This window comes from Ceratina calcarata, unplaced genomic scaffold (assembly GCF_001652005.2).
Source record: "Ceratina calcarata isolate Rehan_Ccalc_2016 unplaced genomic scaffold, ASM165200v1 scaffold576.2, whole genome shotgun sequence".
Taxonomy (NCBI): domain Eukaryota; kingdom Metazoa; phylum Arthropoda; class Insecta; order Hymenoptera; family Apidae; genus Ceratina; species Ceratina calcarata.
This window is the reverse complement of record NW_017176973.1, coordinates 347,855-363,592: the sequence shown is the minus strand read 5'-3', so window position 1 is coordinate 363,592 and position 15,738 is coordinate 347,855. Positions and strand designations below refer to the sequence as shown.

At 36.1% G+C, this 15,738-nt stretch overlaps 1 protein-coding gene across 1 annotated transcript in view; it reads right to left on the bottom strand.

Annotated features, from left to right (window-relative positions):
* The window catches only part of Nmdar2 (glutamate ionotropic receptor NMDA type subunit 2), a 198,351-nt gene that overhangs the window by 25,344 nt on the left and 157,269 nt on the right, over window positions 1–15,738 (bottom strand). Inside the window, 4 exon segments of the mRNA XM_026817405.1 lie at window positions 5,676–5,814; window positions 7,177–7,360; window positions 11,649–12,063; window positions 12,589–12,767. Coding sequence (XP_026673206.1) covers window positions 5,676–5,814; window positions 7,177–7,360; window positions 11,649–12,063; window positions 12,589–12,767 — 917 coding nt within the window.

Genomic DNA, 15,738 nt, shown 5'->3' with positions numbered 1-15,738 from the left:
CTAAGACCATCAGTTTTATTATTGATCTACATATTTGTTTGTACAGAAACAAATCATTTCCCTGAATGCAATCATTCAAATACGAAAAACAAACAGCACTACAAATGCATCCATTTATTTCATTTCCACATGAGTGTTTGAAAACGTTAATCTTTCGAATGTGACCGCTCGATAAATATTTGCAGAAAGCATGATTAAAATAGTTAAAATTGCCAGTCGTTTGCCCAAAAAACCATCAATAGGTAAATTTAACGTATCGAGATTGATGAGAATTTTATACAATCGGTTGACTTTTGAAACAGCGCGATCCGGATACGTTTTGTTCTCCATACGGGAAATTCGTTCATCGATCGGCTTACTTTTTTCAAAATCACCAGCACTCGACACAGTCACCTCTGTTTTTTAATCAAGATTCATCTGGCATATGAGGAAATAAAAATAATGTCGACGAAGCGTAAGTGAATGAAATCCGATGATATGAATACGCGCATTAAAATGTTCAACAAGCAGATACTTTTATTTAATTTAGCTGTAAATTTTCCAAGGGCTTTTATATAAAGATTGCATAAAACATTATCGTTATTTCGGCAATAGATTTATTCTCCTGCCATTGTTTCGACGAGACAATTAAAGTGATTCGAGTGTATCGTTTTGCACGGTGGTCTAAATTGTTTAATTCTCGTAAATTTTAATCGGCGAGATATTTCTCTTCCATTCAACATAACTGAAAATATCGGATATTTTTAATCCAATGGAATTTATGGATACTTTAATTTATCGGATATACCACTTTTGTTTCTCGTTCTACTGTTACATGTATTCCATTTTTTCACATTTTCATTTAGTACACTTCAGCAAAGTGTGATAACAAAACTGAATGATGTCCATATTGTACGACTGTTAACTGACAATTCATGCAACTTGAACAAAGGGAGACCGATGACTAGGTAAAAGGTGAATCTCTTTTACGAAACCCCGCATGAAAACCAGCGAACGCAATCTCGGTAAACGGATCCGAGGGACAATCGGTCTGGGGAAAATCGAAGCTTCGCCCTGACAAAACAATTTTCTCTCCTCTCTCGACGAACCTTTTTCTGACGTCACGCGAGGCCAATCTTCGTCGACGTCAACCTTCGTTATAACCGACGTTACACTGCAGTTCTTTGCTGGATTCCCTTTAAGCTCCTGAACATTTCCCGACCGCAAACGAGTATCACGGCCAGCGATCGAACGCGGAGCTGCGTTTTCTCGAAACCGCGAAAACGATTCAACGAGATCTCGCATCAAACGTGAAACCGAATTCCGATGAAATGTTGGAAGCGATTGCGAGGCTTGAGTTTCGCTCAGCTATCGGCCGACAGTAAATAGCACGTAAATGGAAGCTGAAGGACAATCTCATTCGGTGTTTAATTAGCCGTGTTTCAAAGAACGCGAGCGAAAATACTGTGTTAAATGCGGCCCTGCCCGGGGGAAATAAAACGTCGCCTTCTGGACTTGGCGACTCGTGACCGTTGATTGGAAATCGACGGACGATGAAATTGGAAGTCGAATGCTGTCCGGGTTCCAGGAATATCTAGGATATGGACGTAGCGGGTAGCCACGCCTCGCGCCGAATCTCGTGAGCGTAAATGGTCTTATTACTCGGAAGGACTGACTACTGACTTGGCTGGTGGCTCGTTGACGATTGAATCGACTTACTCGAGATCACGAAGAATCATTAGGGAAACGCGATTCTCATAATAGACACGAATATCGATTTCAATTATTGGTAAACAAAATGTACGATGTTCCTAAACGTGTATTGCTACATATGAACATTTTCAATATTTTATTCAAAACAGTAACGTCATAAGGACCTGCACTGTACGTGCACATATTTGTATTCTGTATATACGTATGTATACTATATGTAGTTATATGTTTTGTACATGCATAAGAATAATTTAATAAACTCTAGGTAATTTTACTAAAAAATTAAGTTACATGTATTTTCACATATTTTAACCGATTTCTGCATAATGAACCGCTTTTACTTCCATCCTGGCATCATTTTTGCCCCCACAGTGTAGTCGCACCCCTTGAGTCGAGAGTAGCTATCAATCAATCAGCTAGCGCTCTGTCGATACCGACAGGGAAAGTAGGGGCTCGAATTGCGCGGAAATTAGTTTGGCGAGGTCGTCGAGGCCGAAAGAACGATTTCGGACGTACGCTTTCGTACTTCGTATTCTCCCCTCGAAATCTATTTATCATTTTTCGTCGGGACGGCGAGCAATCGCGCCGAGGGTCTCCTTCGAGTAATTTAATTATCCGTGTCAACCGGTCGGAAACGCGTGATTATTGATACGGAAACAATTCTGCTTGGTAACAGATCGATGAACGTGTCTCCGATATAATTGAAGATTCGTTATGTTCCCGACGTTACGACGAATCGGCGACTGCATGTTTTTGCATGGAGTATAATTCGAGTGTCCCAACTAGAGAGTTCGATTTGACAGAAAGTAAAACCTTACGGAAAATGAAGAATTCCTTATTATTCATGAATTAACTTCAAAATAAGAATTGAATTGAAAAGTTACATTCGTAGATTAGTTAAAAAAAATTTATTAGCAGCGAGAATTAATAATTCTTGATTTCGTTAGCTCATCTTTAGAATAAAACTGGAATTTAACAATATGGTGGTGCGTTATGGAGTCAAAAGTTTTGTACGATTATTAGTGTATACAAAAAATTTTCTGCTTTCAGTTAATATAAAATATTGCTTTGAGTAATAAATAGTAGCTTGATTAATGACACATTCCCAAGTTGGAACGTATGAAAAATATTATGTGGTGCAAAACCAATTGACTCTACGAAACAAATAAAAATGAAATATTTTTCTCAAAAACAAAAATATTTTTTAGAAAAAAGTGTACGAACGATACGGCCGCGAGGCTAAACCGGTAACGAAAACAGCGAAGCGGCGCCATATCAGAGAAAATAAGACCGCAAGGAGAAATATACCCGCAGAGAGCAAAAAATAAAATGAAAAAAATATGGGGGACAGCTTTAAATCTAACTGGATCGATCCCTAAAAGCGCTTTGAAAAAAATCTACATATGTGGAAAAGTAAAAGAAACACCTATAAAGATTATAGTGAATTTGGTTTTTGATGAAAAGTGAAAAACTATCAAATATTACAAAAAGGAAAAATATATACGAAATCATTAATAGTTTCGATCATTTTAATAATTTAAATAGTAAAAGTTTTAAAGCAAATTACGTGAAGGGAAAATTCAAAGAACTTTCGTAACCAGGATTAGAATTATGGAAATTCTACCGAATATAACAAGACTTCCAAGTTTGAACATAAGTTGAAGGGAGATCAACATTTATCTTTCATTTGAAATATTTTCAAATGCAAAATAAAGTTGAATCCTGACGGAGAACCGTTATCAGTATTATAAATTCATATGATATATTAATATTAATTATTTGGTGCCATACTGTCAATCATTATAGATAAGCCTAAACAATTAAGTAAACTTGCGAAAAGATTTTTGAACAAACATGCTTAACTCTTGAAACAGTGTAAAATATATATCACCATCCTTTTGTAATCGTACATTCTTGTATTTTTCCATCCCAAAGAAACATTTGCCTCCATTATAAAATACGTTCAGCCACGATCCCGCTAACGACGATAAAAAACAAAGGAAAAGCGGTGGGAAATTGAAGCTTGGAAAAGAAAAGAACGATGAAGTCGTTGAATACGGAAAAAGACTCGCGGTGGTTCAAGCCAGGTTTAGTAGAATTATCCATGGACGTATTCAGTGAATTGTAGGCGTCCAACTTCTAGTTTCCAGTGACCGTCGCAATTAAACGGACATTTTTAATCTCGGCTGACTTGGCCGAGATCCTCGTCATTGACGCCGCGTAAAAAACGTTTTCCGGATCAAATGAAAAGACAAGGATAACATCACACAGTATCCTGAAAGGGTTGTCGCCCTTTCAAAAGGGTTAAAGCCCTTTTTCCCAAAAAAGCGAGGTGAATTGGTTGAATGAAACACGCCGGATGTGGAAACTCGTGAATAACGCGGTAGTCACGCCTAGGACATGAAAGGAAATCTTTTAATGTTACCACGGCAAATTTCATTCATTGAACAGTAAATCAAAACAGAGGATTTATTTTTGGATCTAAGATAACTACATGAAATTTCATGATGCCTCCCTACGTAATTTGAGGAGGAGATAGCAAGCTTTGTATTTATTCAACAGCCACATTTCCGTGATCGTTGGGGTATTCATAAAATTGTGACCAAGGCATGGTTTACCGGTAAGAAAATATACGGTTTTACGGAGGAGTTCTCTTTCATGAAATATGAATGGCCCGATGGGAGCAAACTATCTCAATAACGTTGAGAGATGTCCAATGAATGTCCATTACGGTTAGGAGATATCCGTTTAAAATGTTTCTGCAACAATGAAGTTACAGTATGATACTTCCAGTGGATGATTTCATTCATTCAACATGATAAAAATAAAAATGCCAGCTCTCTATTGATGTATTATATAATTTAAAAATATTTTCTTCTGGAAATGTGTCATTTTTATTTAATGAGAATTATTAAATAGAATTTCTAATAAAGACTGGAATAAAGAATAAAATATCAAATTTTGTGAACGATAGAGGAATTAAAGCCTGTTAGTACATGAAGGATTCTTTAGGATTCAGTTAAATGAATGATGATAAATCACCTGCAAAATTTGCATGACAGCGTCCGGTAGCTGCCAGAATTTATGTACATACGATCAATACGCCAGCAGACGATAATTAAACGTCAAATGCACCCATTAGAAAACGAAGTTTCGCGTTCTAGCCACAACCGAAAGCGCATAATTCGCCCACCTAGCACCGCCAATCATTATAATTGACGATCTATACGCGTATAATATTTTAATGTGACTGCCCCCAGCGTTATTTAACTATTTCGGATTTTATTATATTTTAAAAGTTCAAATTGAATAAACTGAATTTTTTATTTAGCAATTTTTTAATAATACAACGCTTTGATATTATACTGTTTGGAAGTGTTAACGTGTGAAAATCTAATGATTCTGGATATTCGTGGAAAACAATGGCAATTTTCAAATTCTTCAAATACATGTATTCATTTCTTGCATCCATTTTATTATTGTTCTCGAACATTTCATAAAATTGTTTTGCCATTATTTTCACTCTTCTGTCCTTTTACTCGTAATCAGTAGATATCACATCATTAATCAGAATATTCATATTTAGTAATTATTTGCAAGGTCGATACATGAAAAATCATGAATAAATAAAGTACTCATTTTCTCTCTCAAGCGGATGCAGAATTATTCGGAGTATCCGTCTGCTTCGGACTGGATAAAATATGAATCTTTTTTGTCAACCTGTTTTTTCATCGACATTTCTCTTTGCATATCCGCGGACGAATAGGACATTTCCCAGCTTCGATTTCGCGACCACCCAGTGAATCTCTCAGGGTCCACGTTATATTTTACTGCTGATTTCTGAGAAACGCGAGCACGTTCGTATGCAGGTCCGATCTCGATCTCGAGGTAGCAAATATCTCGGCGGAAATCGCGAAATTTTTCCAATGTAAGTTCACGACGCGCGGAAAATAGCGAAAGCTCGTGGAAATTCTAGCACTCACCTCCTCCCAAACGAGTTGTTTGCTCACTCCCGGACGAAGATTCATGATTTTCAGTTCGGCCGCCTTCAGAACGCCGTCCTGAGTGAATTCCACGTTCGGCTTACCCTGATCACCCTCTACCGAGACGTTCTTCAAGTACCTGGGTGCAGTCGAAATGCGAATCTCCTTTAAAAACAACGTGTCGGCATGATTTAATTTTAATATGTAAATTCACCAGTCTTAAGTGTACGTCGTAATTAAAAAATGTATTAAGTCTAAAACAGAAGCTTATTGCATACAGAATTTTAGAAATGTGATATATTAATAATATATTATATATTATATAATAATGTATTAAAAACGATGGATGATTGACCCTCTTATATGTGAATATTATTCTTTGCATAAAGCACACATGTTTTAAAGGTTCACAAATACTTTTTGAAGTATGAATATGAAAACAAGAGACTATTATAATTCTGACATGAAAAGGTTGTTACAATTCTTTTATACGTTAAGGGATTAATAAGGTGGCTTTTTAACGTTATACAGAGTGCATTTATTAAAAGTAATTATTACTCTACCGTTACTTTGAGTTTGTTTGCAATTATTATAATCACCCAGGGAAACGAGTCTCCGCTATTTAAAATGTACCCCGTACCTTCGTAACGATGAATAATTACCCTTCGTCTTTTATTCCTATTTTTCTTTGTCTCAAGTTCCTAATTCCTCTCATTTAGAAGGTGCCACTTACTTGGTCCATGAATAATGGAGCTCGCTTCGGGTGCTAGTCAATTGTCCACTAAAGTCTACACTTTAATTAGAAGCGATCCCGAGAGGCAACAGTATATAACACTGGACTCAGTACGAACGTTCAAACACGTATATCCAATTTTCATAATTTGCAGAAAAATTGAATTTTATATTGCGAAAGTCCCAACAAATTATAGTAAGCCTGAGAATATAATTGTTATTCGTACTCTGAGTGTAACTAATCTAACCAGAATTGTCATATATATTCATATATATTAACATCATTTAATTGTTGAATTTACTATACACATGTAGCTTCGTAATAACCGTAACGGCGTAATTTGGCCGATTAATTAAACTCTTGTTTTGCGATAATTGAAACTGACAATTGTACTGGATAATTGTGACTGTCTTTTAATACCTGTGATTTTAATGAGAGTATATTAAGACCGCTCTGTTAAAATATGGCGTTTAATGATACTTGGAATCTATAGAATTTGATATATATTATTTAATACATATCGACACATATCATTTTATATTAAAATTCCAATACAATATTCGTGATACTCGTGATACTTGATATCTCTTAAATATATTTGAACACAAATAACTATTTTCTGAATCGTAAAATAAAAAAAAAACGTTTCAAAATGTCCAAACAAATGAAAATACAAATATAAATTTCCAGAGAAATCGTTGGACGTAAAATGGAATTCTGGAGAGAAGCCAGATAAATAGAAAGGTCTGAAGAAAAACAGGTAATTACTTGAAAAACAAGTCGCCAGTCTTCCAGCGGGACTCTCCGCTTCCCTCGCAGCTCAACTGAGTGTTCAGACTCAGATTCCTGTTGGCCGTATTCTTCAGGAAATCTTCCACTCCGTATGCATAAACCTTCACCGCGGTCGTGATTTCGCTGACCAGGCTGTCCGTGCTCGTGTCAAAATGAACTCCTTCAGAACCAAATCAAATGAGAAATAATGTTAATCACAGTTATAATAATTTATTCTTGTCACGAAGTACAATATTCGTCTAAAGTGCTTCATATGAAAGATATAGCACTTTACCACAGTATAAGATAAAACAGTAGGTTCACTCTGTCAAGAAGTGTACTAATAATTGACTCTTGTTGATGACCTACTATTTTTTTTTATACTATGACTCTACTATGTATCATGTTTTAGTTTAATCGGTTAATTTTATAAGTACAATAAAATGTGAAGAGTATTGCATAAAATTGTTTGTCGTTCATTAAATACAATTTCTATATAAATCTCAATTATACTTTTGTAAATTCAGAATTACGATAAAGCGCGTTTGGAACTCGATTATGAACAGAGCTGAAGCTTATCGGCACGGGTATCCATAGCAAAACGCAGGACAAAGGACAGACTGGTTGACAGACAGGATTCGCTCGGGTGGATTTAATTAAATTCTTTTCGAAACAACTCTCCATCGAGTGGCCGTTAGAACAAGAGATATGATCGATAGAGCGTAAACGTTCGATCCATGTTCTTGCAAATAAATCACTGAACGTTCATCCCTTCGCCCTTTTTTCATTTTTTACGCTAAAAGTTACTGTCTGCTATATATTGATTGAAATGACTGCCTGGTACGACGGCGCACAGAATTTATAATATAAATGGAGATTTGTGATAATTTGTACATGATGACGTATGAATTATGTATGCCTGTGTTTATGCAGGCAGTGCTTTGCAGTTTGCAAAAATTAGGATGACGTGTTATATAAAATGTACGTAGAAAAAATAATACTAGAGGTGTTAAAGCAAGAGTTATACTTTAGATGTAAAATTGTGAATATGATTCAGATGATAGTTTAGCAAAGAACTGATTGTGTGAACTTTTTTTTATCCAATACACAGTACAGATTTTATTATGCTATAGGGATTGATCATGAAGGAAATGAGCTATACTTATACGGAGAGTTATAATATTATTACATAATTCTAAAAATTGCTTTGATGAAGATTTGCATATTTGAGAAAGATTTGTCATTTAAAATTTCCGTACTCGTTAAGCACGTACACATTTCTGCAATTAATGCATGTTCTATTTACGCCCCAAGCCCTTGGATTCAGCGCAACGTTTCCGCATTCTATATTTCCTTTGGATGATATATGATATTTCGGTGACAAGAACACGCGGCTTTGAAAATCGACTGTATGCACATCTATACACGTATATACAAACACATGACCGCCCGCTGCGTGGGTGCCGTTCACGGCCGAAATCCCAGAGAAAAGGACATTTTTTCACGAATACCAATCCGACGGTCTCCCGGGATATCCGTTTTCCTCTATCATTTTTTTCATACTTTCTCTACCCCTATTCACGTAACTCAATGTCTTTACCGCGCAGACGGCCAGGCGACATCATTATAGTGCGTTTTTCTCGAGGAGGTATTAAATCCGGACTGTTTTCTGTCATACAGACATTCATTTATGTGACAATTCACCGTTAATATCTATCAACTTTCTAAAAAATCTTACTTTTACAGAAGGAACTCAATTATGAACAGAGCTGAAGCTTATCGGCACGGGTATCCATAGCAAAACGCAGGACAAAGGACAGACTGGTTGACAGACAGGATTCGCTCGGGTGGATTTAATTAAATTCTTTTCGAAACAACTCTCCATCGAGTGGCCGTTAGAACAAGAGATATGATCGATAGAGCGTAAACGTTCGATCCATGTTCTTGCAAATAAATCACTGAACGTTCATCCCTTCGCCCTTTTTTCATTTTTTACGCTAAAAGTTACTGTCTGCTATATATTGATTGAAATGACTGCCTGGTACGACGGCGCACAGAATTTATAATATAAATGGAGATTTGTGATAATTTGTACATGATGACGTATGAATTATGTATGCCTGTGTTTATGCAGGCAGTGCTTTGCAGTTTGCAAAAATTAGGATGACGTGTTATATAAAATGTACGTAGAAAAAATAATACTAGAGGTGTTAAAGCAAGAGTTATACTTTAGATGTAAAATTGTGAATATGATTCAGATGATAGTTTAGCAAAGAACTGATTGTGTGAACTTTTTTTATCCAATACACAGTACAGATTTTATTATGCTATAGGGATTGATCATGAAGGAAATGAGCTACACTTATACGGAGAGTTATAATATTATTACATAATTCTAAAAATTGCTTTGATGAAGATTTGCATATTTGAGAAAGATTTGTCATTTAAAATTTCCGTACTCGTTAAGCACGTACACATTTCTGCAATTAATGCATGTTCTATTTACGCCCCAAGCCCTTGGATTCAGCGCAACGTTTCCGCATTCTATATTTCCTTTGGATGATATATGATATTTCGGTGACAAGAACACGCGGCTTTGAAAATCGACTGTATGCACATCTATACACGTATATACAAACACATGACCGCCCGCTGCGTGGGTGCCGTTCACGGCCGAAATCCCAGAGAAAAGGACATTTTTTCACGAATACCAATCCGACGGTCTCCCGGGATATCCGTTTTCCTCTATCATTTTTTTCATACTTTCTCTACCCCTATTCACGTAACTCAATGTCTTTACCGCGCAGACGGCCAGGCGACATCATTATAGTGCGTTTTTCTCGAGGAGGTATTAAATCCGGACTGTTTTCTGTCATACAGACATTCATTTATGTGACAATTCACCGTTAATATCTATCAACTTTCTAAAAAATCTTACTTTTACAGAAATTCTAGATAAATAATTATAGATTCTTGTAATAAATAAAAACAATATAATATCAAGTAGATATTTTCTGAAATGTTGATTTTAATATTCTTGAAAATAATTGTGAATATTGGTCCCTTATAATACAAATGTAAATTTATTTAATTGAACATAAATTTAATAATTGAACATAAAAATAAAATAATTTTAAAGTTTAATCAATGAACAATTTATTTAATATTACAAATACAAACTTTTATTTGTTGTCATTTGTTTACGCTATTGAAATTTTGTGAAAGGAAACGTAAACATGATGTAGGAAATGAATCCAGCTTGACCAAGCATAAATATCTGGGAACGTCGACTTGCGAAATGGGAAAAGAGAGATTTAATGGAAATTAGAGAAAAGTCGTCCGGCTACTACAGTAATTTCGTTCCATAGACGTTATTACGCTGCGCACGTATCCTTTTTACAATTCACGAAATTACATACGAGGGAGATAAAAGTTTCGCGCAGAGATTGTTTCCTATTGTGTCCCATTGTCTAATAAATAATCAATGTTGCATCCAGCATTTTAAAATATTCTACTGGAAATTCTTTATTCATTTGGTAACTACAATAATCGATCTTTGTAAATTCAGCAGTGGAAAAATTTATAAAGAGATTATATTTTGATTTGTTGCAAAAATTCTTTCTACAACGTCAGAACTATAACAAGCTGTTACTATCATTTGATCATTCATAATCGAAATCATTAAAATGATATAGTATAATGAATATCGATTAAAACATAATGGAAGAGATTTGCCATTAGAGTCTCAGCTAAGGTCAAATGGCGATGGATTCGATATTTTGAGTAGCCAACGATTGCTTTGAAAAGAACGTTCAACGGCGGGGTGAGAATCACGGAAATCGGAAATTGATGCTTTACTCAAGATCCCGTTACGGCGAGGTTACCCTCCTAGGAGGAATAAATTCATCGAAATCTATTCTGCGAGCACATCGAATATATATAAGCATGTATACGTATATGTACATAGTAGCTATGTATCCATCTTCCTATGTACCTCGTTCGCGTAGAATATCAGGTAGTGGCTATCGACTGATTTTCCAATAGATAGAACGTACTTTTGTTCGGCTTCCATTAAGCATTTCATCGAAATTCGGTTACAATGTTATGTACAAATGTTGAATATCTTAAAAAGTACATATTTTGTATTATAGCCTCTGTCCACTGCAGAACATTATGTTGATTTGATTTTTAAAGTTTAATTCAATAACTATTTCGCTATTGCATAATTAATATGGACATGATATCATTCACGATTTTATAATACTTTCTCTTACAATACAAATATCTCTGTGTTCAAACCACTTAGCAAGCGAATTCTCTCGAACGAAATTCTCAAATTGCTTAGAATGACCACAACGGACGGTATGAATATTGCATGAAAATTTCACGTTTGCTCGAATGTCTAAATCCAACTCGACCATCCGCCGGAGTCCCGCTATGTACTCAGGGCGGTATTCAGTTCTACTCACCGAGCATTCCAACCGGGAACTGGCTGGGCGTCTGCAGATTCTCGATGACGCTCTGTGTCACCACCCATACGTAGTTCTCGCCGGTGATCTTGTAGTCGTGCGCCGCTGCCAAGATCCTGACTGCCTCCTCCCTGGTCGCGTACAGCAGCATCACCCTGGACTCGCTGTTGACCAGCTCGAGCAGGTCCCGCGGGTCGGTCACTAGGATCGCGTTCAGTATCGTGAACTTGAAGGTGTCCTGCATCTCGGAGATTCGCTCCCGTATCGCCTGCACGAAATCGTCGTGTCCGGCAATCTGCGAGGTGATCACGCTGAATTGGTGCCATTTGTACCTCTCGAGGATGCTCAGCATCGCGGCGGTCTGATGCTCCAGCGACGGTGCTAACTGCAGCTGCAGATTGCTCTGCGAGGCCCTCTAAAACACCGTAGACTGATATCAACGCGCTTTATGAAATGGTCTTAACGAACATATTGTTAGCGACTGTTAAATCAATCGACATTTTCTGGCACTGTCAATCACACGATTTGGTTAACCATAATCAAATCATCTCTAAAATAGATTGCATACTGAACAGAGTTTAGAGAACTCGTTGCCTTCAATTTATTAGAAACTATAATTCAAACATTCTGTAATACATGCATTTACTTGTATAGTATAATGATTCATAGATTCGACTAACCATGTTCATAGATGGAATTTTAATCATGTTACAGTGTTATTATTTAAAATAATACAACTACAAATGCAAGAGCATTCTTTCGAACTGTCAATAGAATAATAAATCTAGAAAATAAATGTACGATAGAGATTCATTTGAAACGCATACTTTTTTGAACAGGAGCTTATATAAAATATTTCTCCAAGCGAAGTCGTTCGCCATTGAACAATTTGTAGGAGGAAAACTGAAAATAGAAAAGGAGAATAGGAGGAACGACTCACCCGCTCTAATCCGGAGTTATCCGCGTTCCAGGCGATCACTGGAATTCCCAAGTAACCGGCTAACTGTAGAAAGTATTGAGCACTGGCAGTACTGCGGCCATACTTTTCGTAATTCATCAGGTACAGGATGGCAGACACGTTTACCGGTAAAAATTCCTTGCACAACGATTTCAGTATCTCTGTAACACAAATGAAACACCATCGTTATATTATATTGTTTAGAATTATTATTTCCTCTTTTGCCTTATTTCATTTTACACTATTATGTTTGTATGTATTTTCTGATTGATATAATTTATTTTAAAAACTTTTTCTGCATAAGTATTCATTATATACACATTATATTACTGGCAGTAATAACATTTGTGTGATTTTTAATATAGATATCATCGGTGCGGGCTGCGATTTATAGTATTCGCTCGCTGATACCATTTCGAAATGTTCTCTTTCGCGTTTCACGCGCTCTTATAAATGGCCACAATAAATGTTACGATCGCGAAGAAACAACGTGAACCGAATGCCAGAATAGCTGTCCCAATTGATGGCCAGCAATAAACTTTGCGAAAAGTCCTGTCACTCGTCGGACACTGATATGGTAGTTCTGCGGAAACGCCGAGAAAAATGAAATTCCAAATAAACGGAAACACATTTCATCGTATTCTCATTAATGAAATATACATATGAGCAGTTCTAATTCTGTCTCAAGGAATCGAGAGATGCCTTGTCCACTACTGTTATTAACTGTTGGAAGAAATAAGGCGCATCAGCCACGTCGCAGTTGATAATCTTTACGCGTTTCCTTTCTCCACTCATTCTGTTCTTTGCAGTTTACAACAACGCGATTATGGTTGCTGTTATCTTGGGCGCGACGCATCCAATTCTTAACAGCTATTTCTTTGAATATAATATTAAAGTGAAAATTGCATAAAAGAGAACATAAATATTACATTTCATATCGTAGTACATAAAACAATAAAAATTGTATCATATATAATAAGAAATAGAGTTTACAACAACTCGATTATGGTTGCTGTTATCTTGGGCGCGACGCATCCAATTCTTAACAGCTATTTCTTTGAATATAATATTAAAGTGAAAATTGCATAAAAGAGAACATAAATATTACATTTCATATCGTAGTACATAAAACAATAAAAATTGTATCATATATAATAAGAAATAGTTGATAATTAATTTTAAACAAATTTATTATCTGCATACACATAATGATTTGTCAATATTTTATTTTACGAGCTTTCATTTCACTTACCACATTTTCAAATGTTTTTCTGAAATCGTCATATAGTAACTTAACTATGAAATAAATTTTATAGCTCTTTTCCTGTTGGTCGAATCTCCCCGTCTTCGATATACATAATTGGAATGAAAACATAAAATCATAGCCGATATCCGATCCTGACCTGTCCCGCAAAAGCTCGTCGTTTCCACCACTTGATACCGGCGTGACCCCGTTCTGCCTTCGTTCTCATTTCTGCCCCCTACCTTTCTGTCGTCCCTGTCCCTGTTGCATTATTCTTCCAGGTTTCTTAATTTCACTTCTTATTTACGATTAGATATTCCGCGCGACAGAGTTTTATGAACTCCAGGAAATTCTAATGAAGACATGACTAGCCATTTTACACATGACAGGATAAAAAACGAAGAACAGGACGAAGGTTCGCAGTTTTCATTGTTGTCTTCTGTTATTATTATTCTCTTACATGCAGTATTAAAACAGTAATTAAATGGAATTTTAAATAAAAGTTACACAATATTTCTTATTTTATAATTATAGAAATTGTATAAAATTTTTTAGTTAAACTCGAAATATCAATAAAATTATAATAAACTGTACAAAACTATATAATTACTTATAATAAAATTTGTTTCACGTTCCTGATCAAACGTGTAAAGAATTTACAGTTTGCATTGACAATAGGAAATATGCATATAATCTCATTTATTTTAACTTCTTCAAATTCAACTAATTCAACAATCCACCAAAATATTCTTTTCTCTCCTCAAGAATGACAGACCGTCCATCGGTATGTCCGACCATAACCGTCGCACATTCCTGTGGCTCGTTTATGGTCGAGTACTACCACTACTTCCACCAAACAGCGGACGCAAATCCATACCTAGCGTGAACTGAATCTTCCGATCGTGATAAGACTCGTTCGATCGTAGTCAAACATAAAACTTAGTTTGACGCATTCTGATCTAATCAGATTGTACGTGGAATTTATTATTCACGGTTCCAAATATCCGGGATAGACCTGAAACACCCATGACATTCGGTTTTACCGATTGAATGAATTATTAACAACAATGTTTATCGGGTTGAAAATGAACCAATGATGTCCAACGCGTCGAATTGCATTATATTCACGTTATTGTACTTGAATTGTGCACACAGGGATGGGCGAAACGGTCGCGCGAAAGATTCACCATCGGCAATCGTCCATATCCGGGTGTCCGGCGCGGTGGTCACTGACGTCGAACTGATCCCACCGTAATATGTGTACGTATGTATAAACTGAACAATAACTAGTGTATTCAGTTTGTCATGTCCCGTGTCGCCGTGTACACGTCAACCGAAACAACGATCGTAACGCATAGCCATGACCACCGCGTAGACTCGATTTTAATCCAAAAGCGACATTGACACGTGCAAATTACTGGCGCTGATCTGATTTGAAGACAAATCAGTATTCTTGGCTTCGATTTAATTCGATACTGCTTGTCAGAAGAATTTCCCATGTAATATTGTTACAACTATATAAAAATTGTTAAATAAATTATATCTATAAAATATACCTGAGCTGCAAGTTTACCTGATTTTAATTTATTATTTAATAATTCTAAGTGAATCTTTCCACTTTCGATATGTTTCTTTAATTTCCTAATAATACGCGTCATTTAACGAGCTTATGCTGAGTGATTTATCATCGATCCATTAGCATAACACTGTTTAGTAAACAATGGACGTATCAACAGAAAATTAGAGCCGCATGATCAGAGATGTAGCCGAGCGTGTACCGGGGATAACATAGTCTTTGATCAGAAGCGTTGCGTTCACCGAGCGGCTGCTTCTTAGACCAACTCAGTAAGAATGTAATAGCGTAGCCTGTTTAGCAACGAGCGTAATAT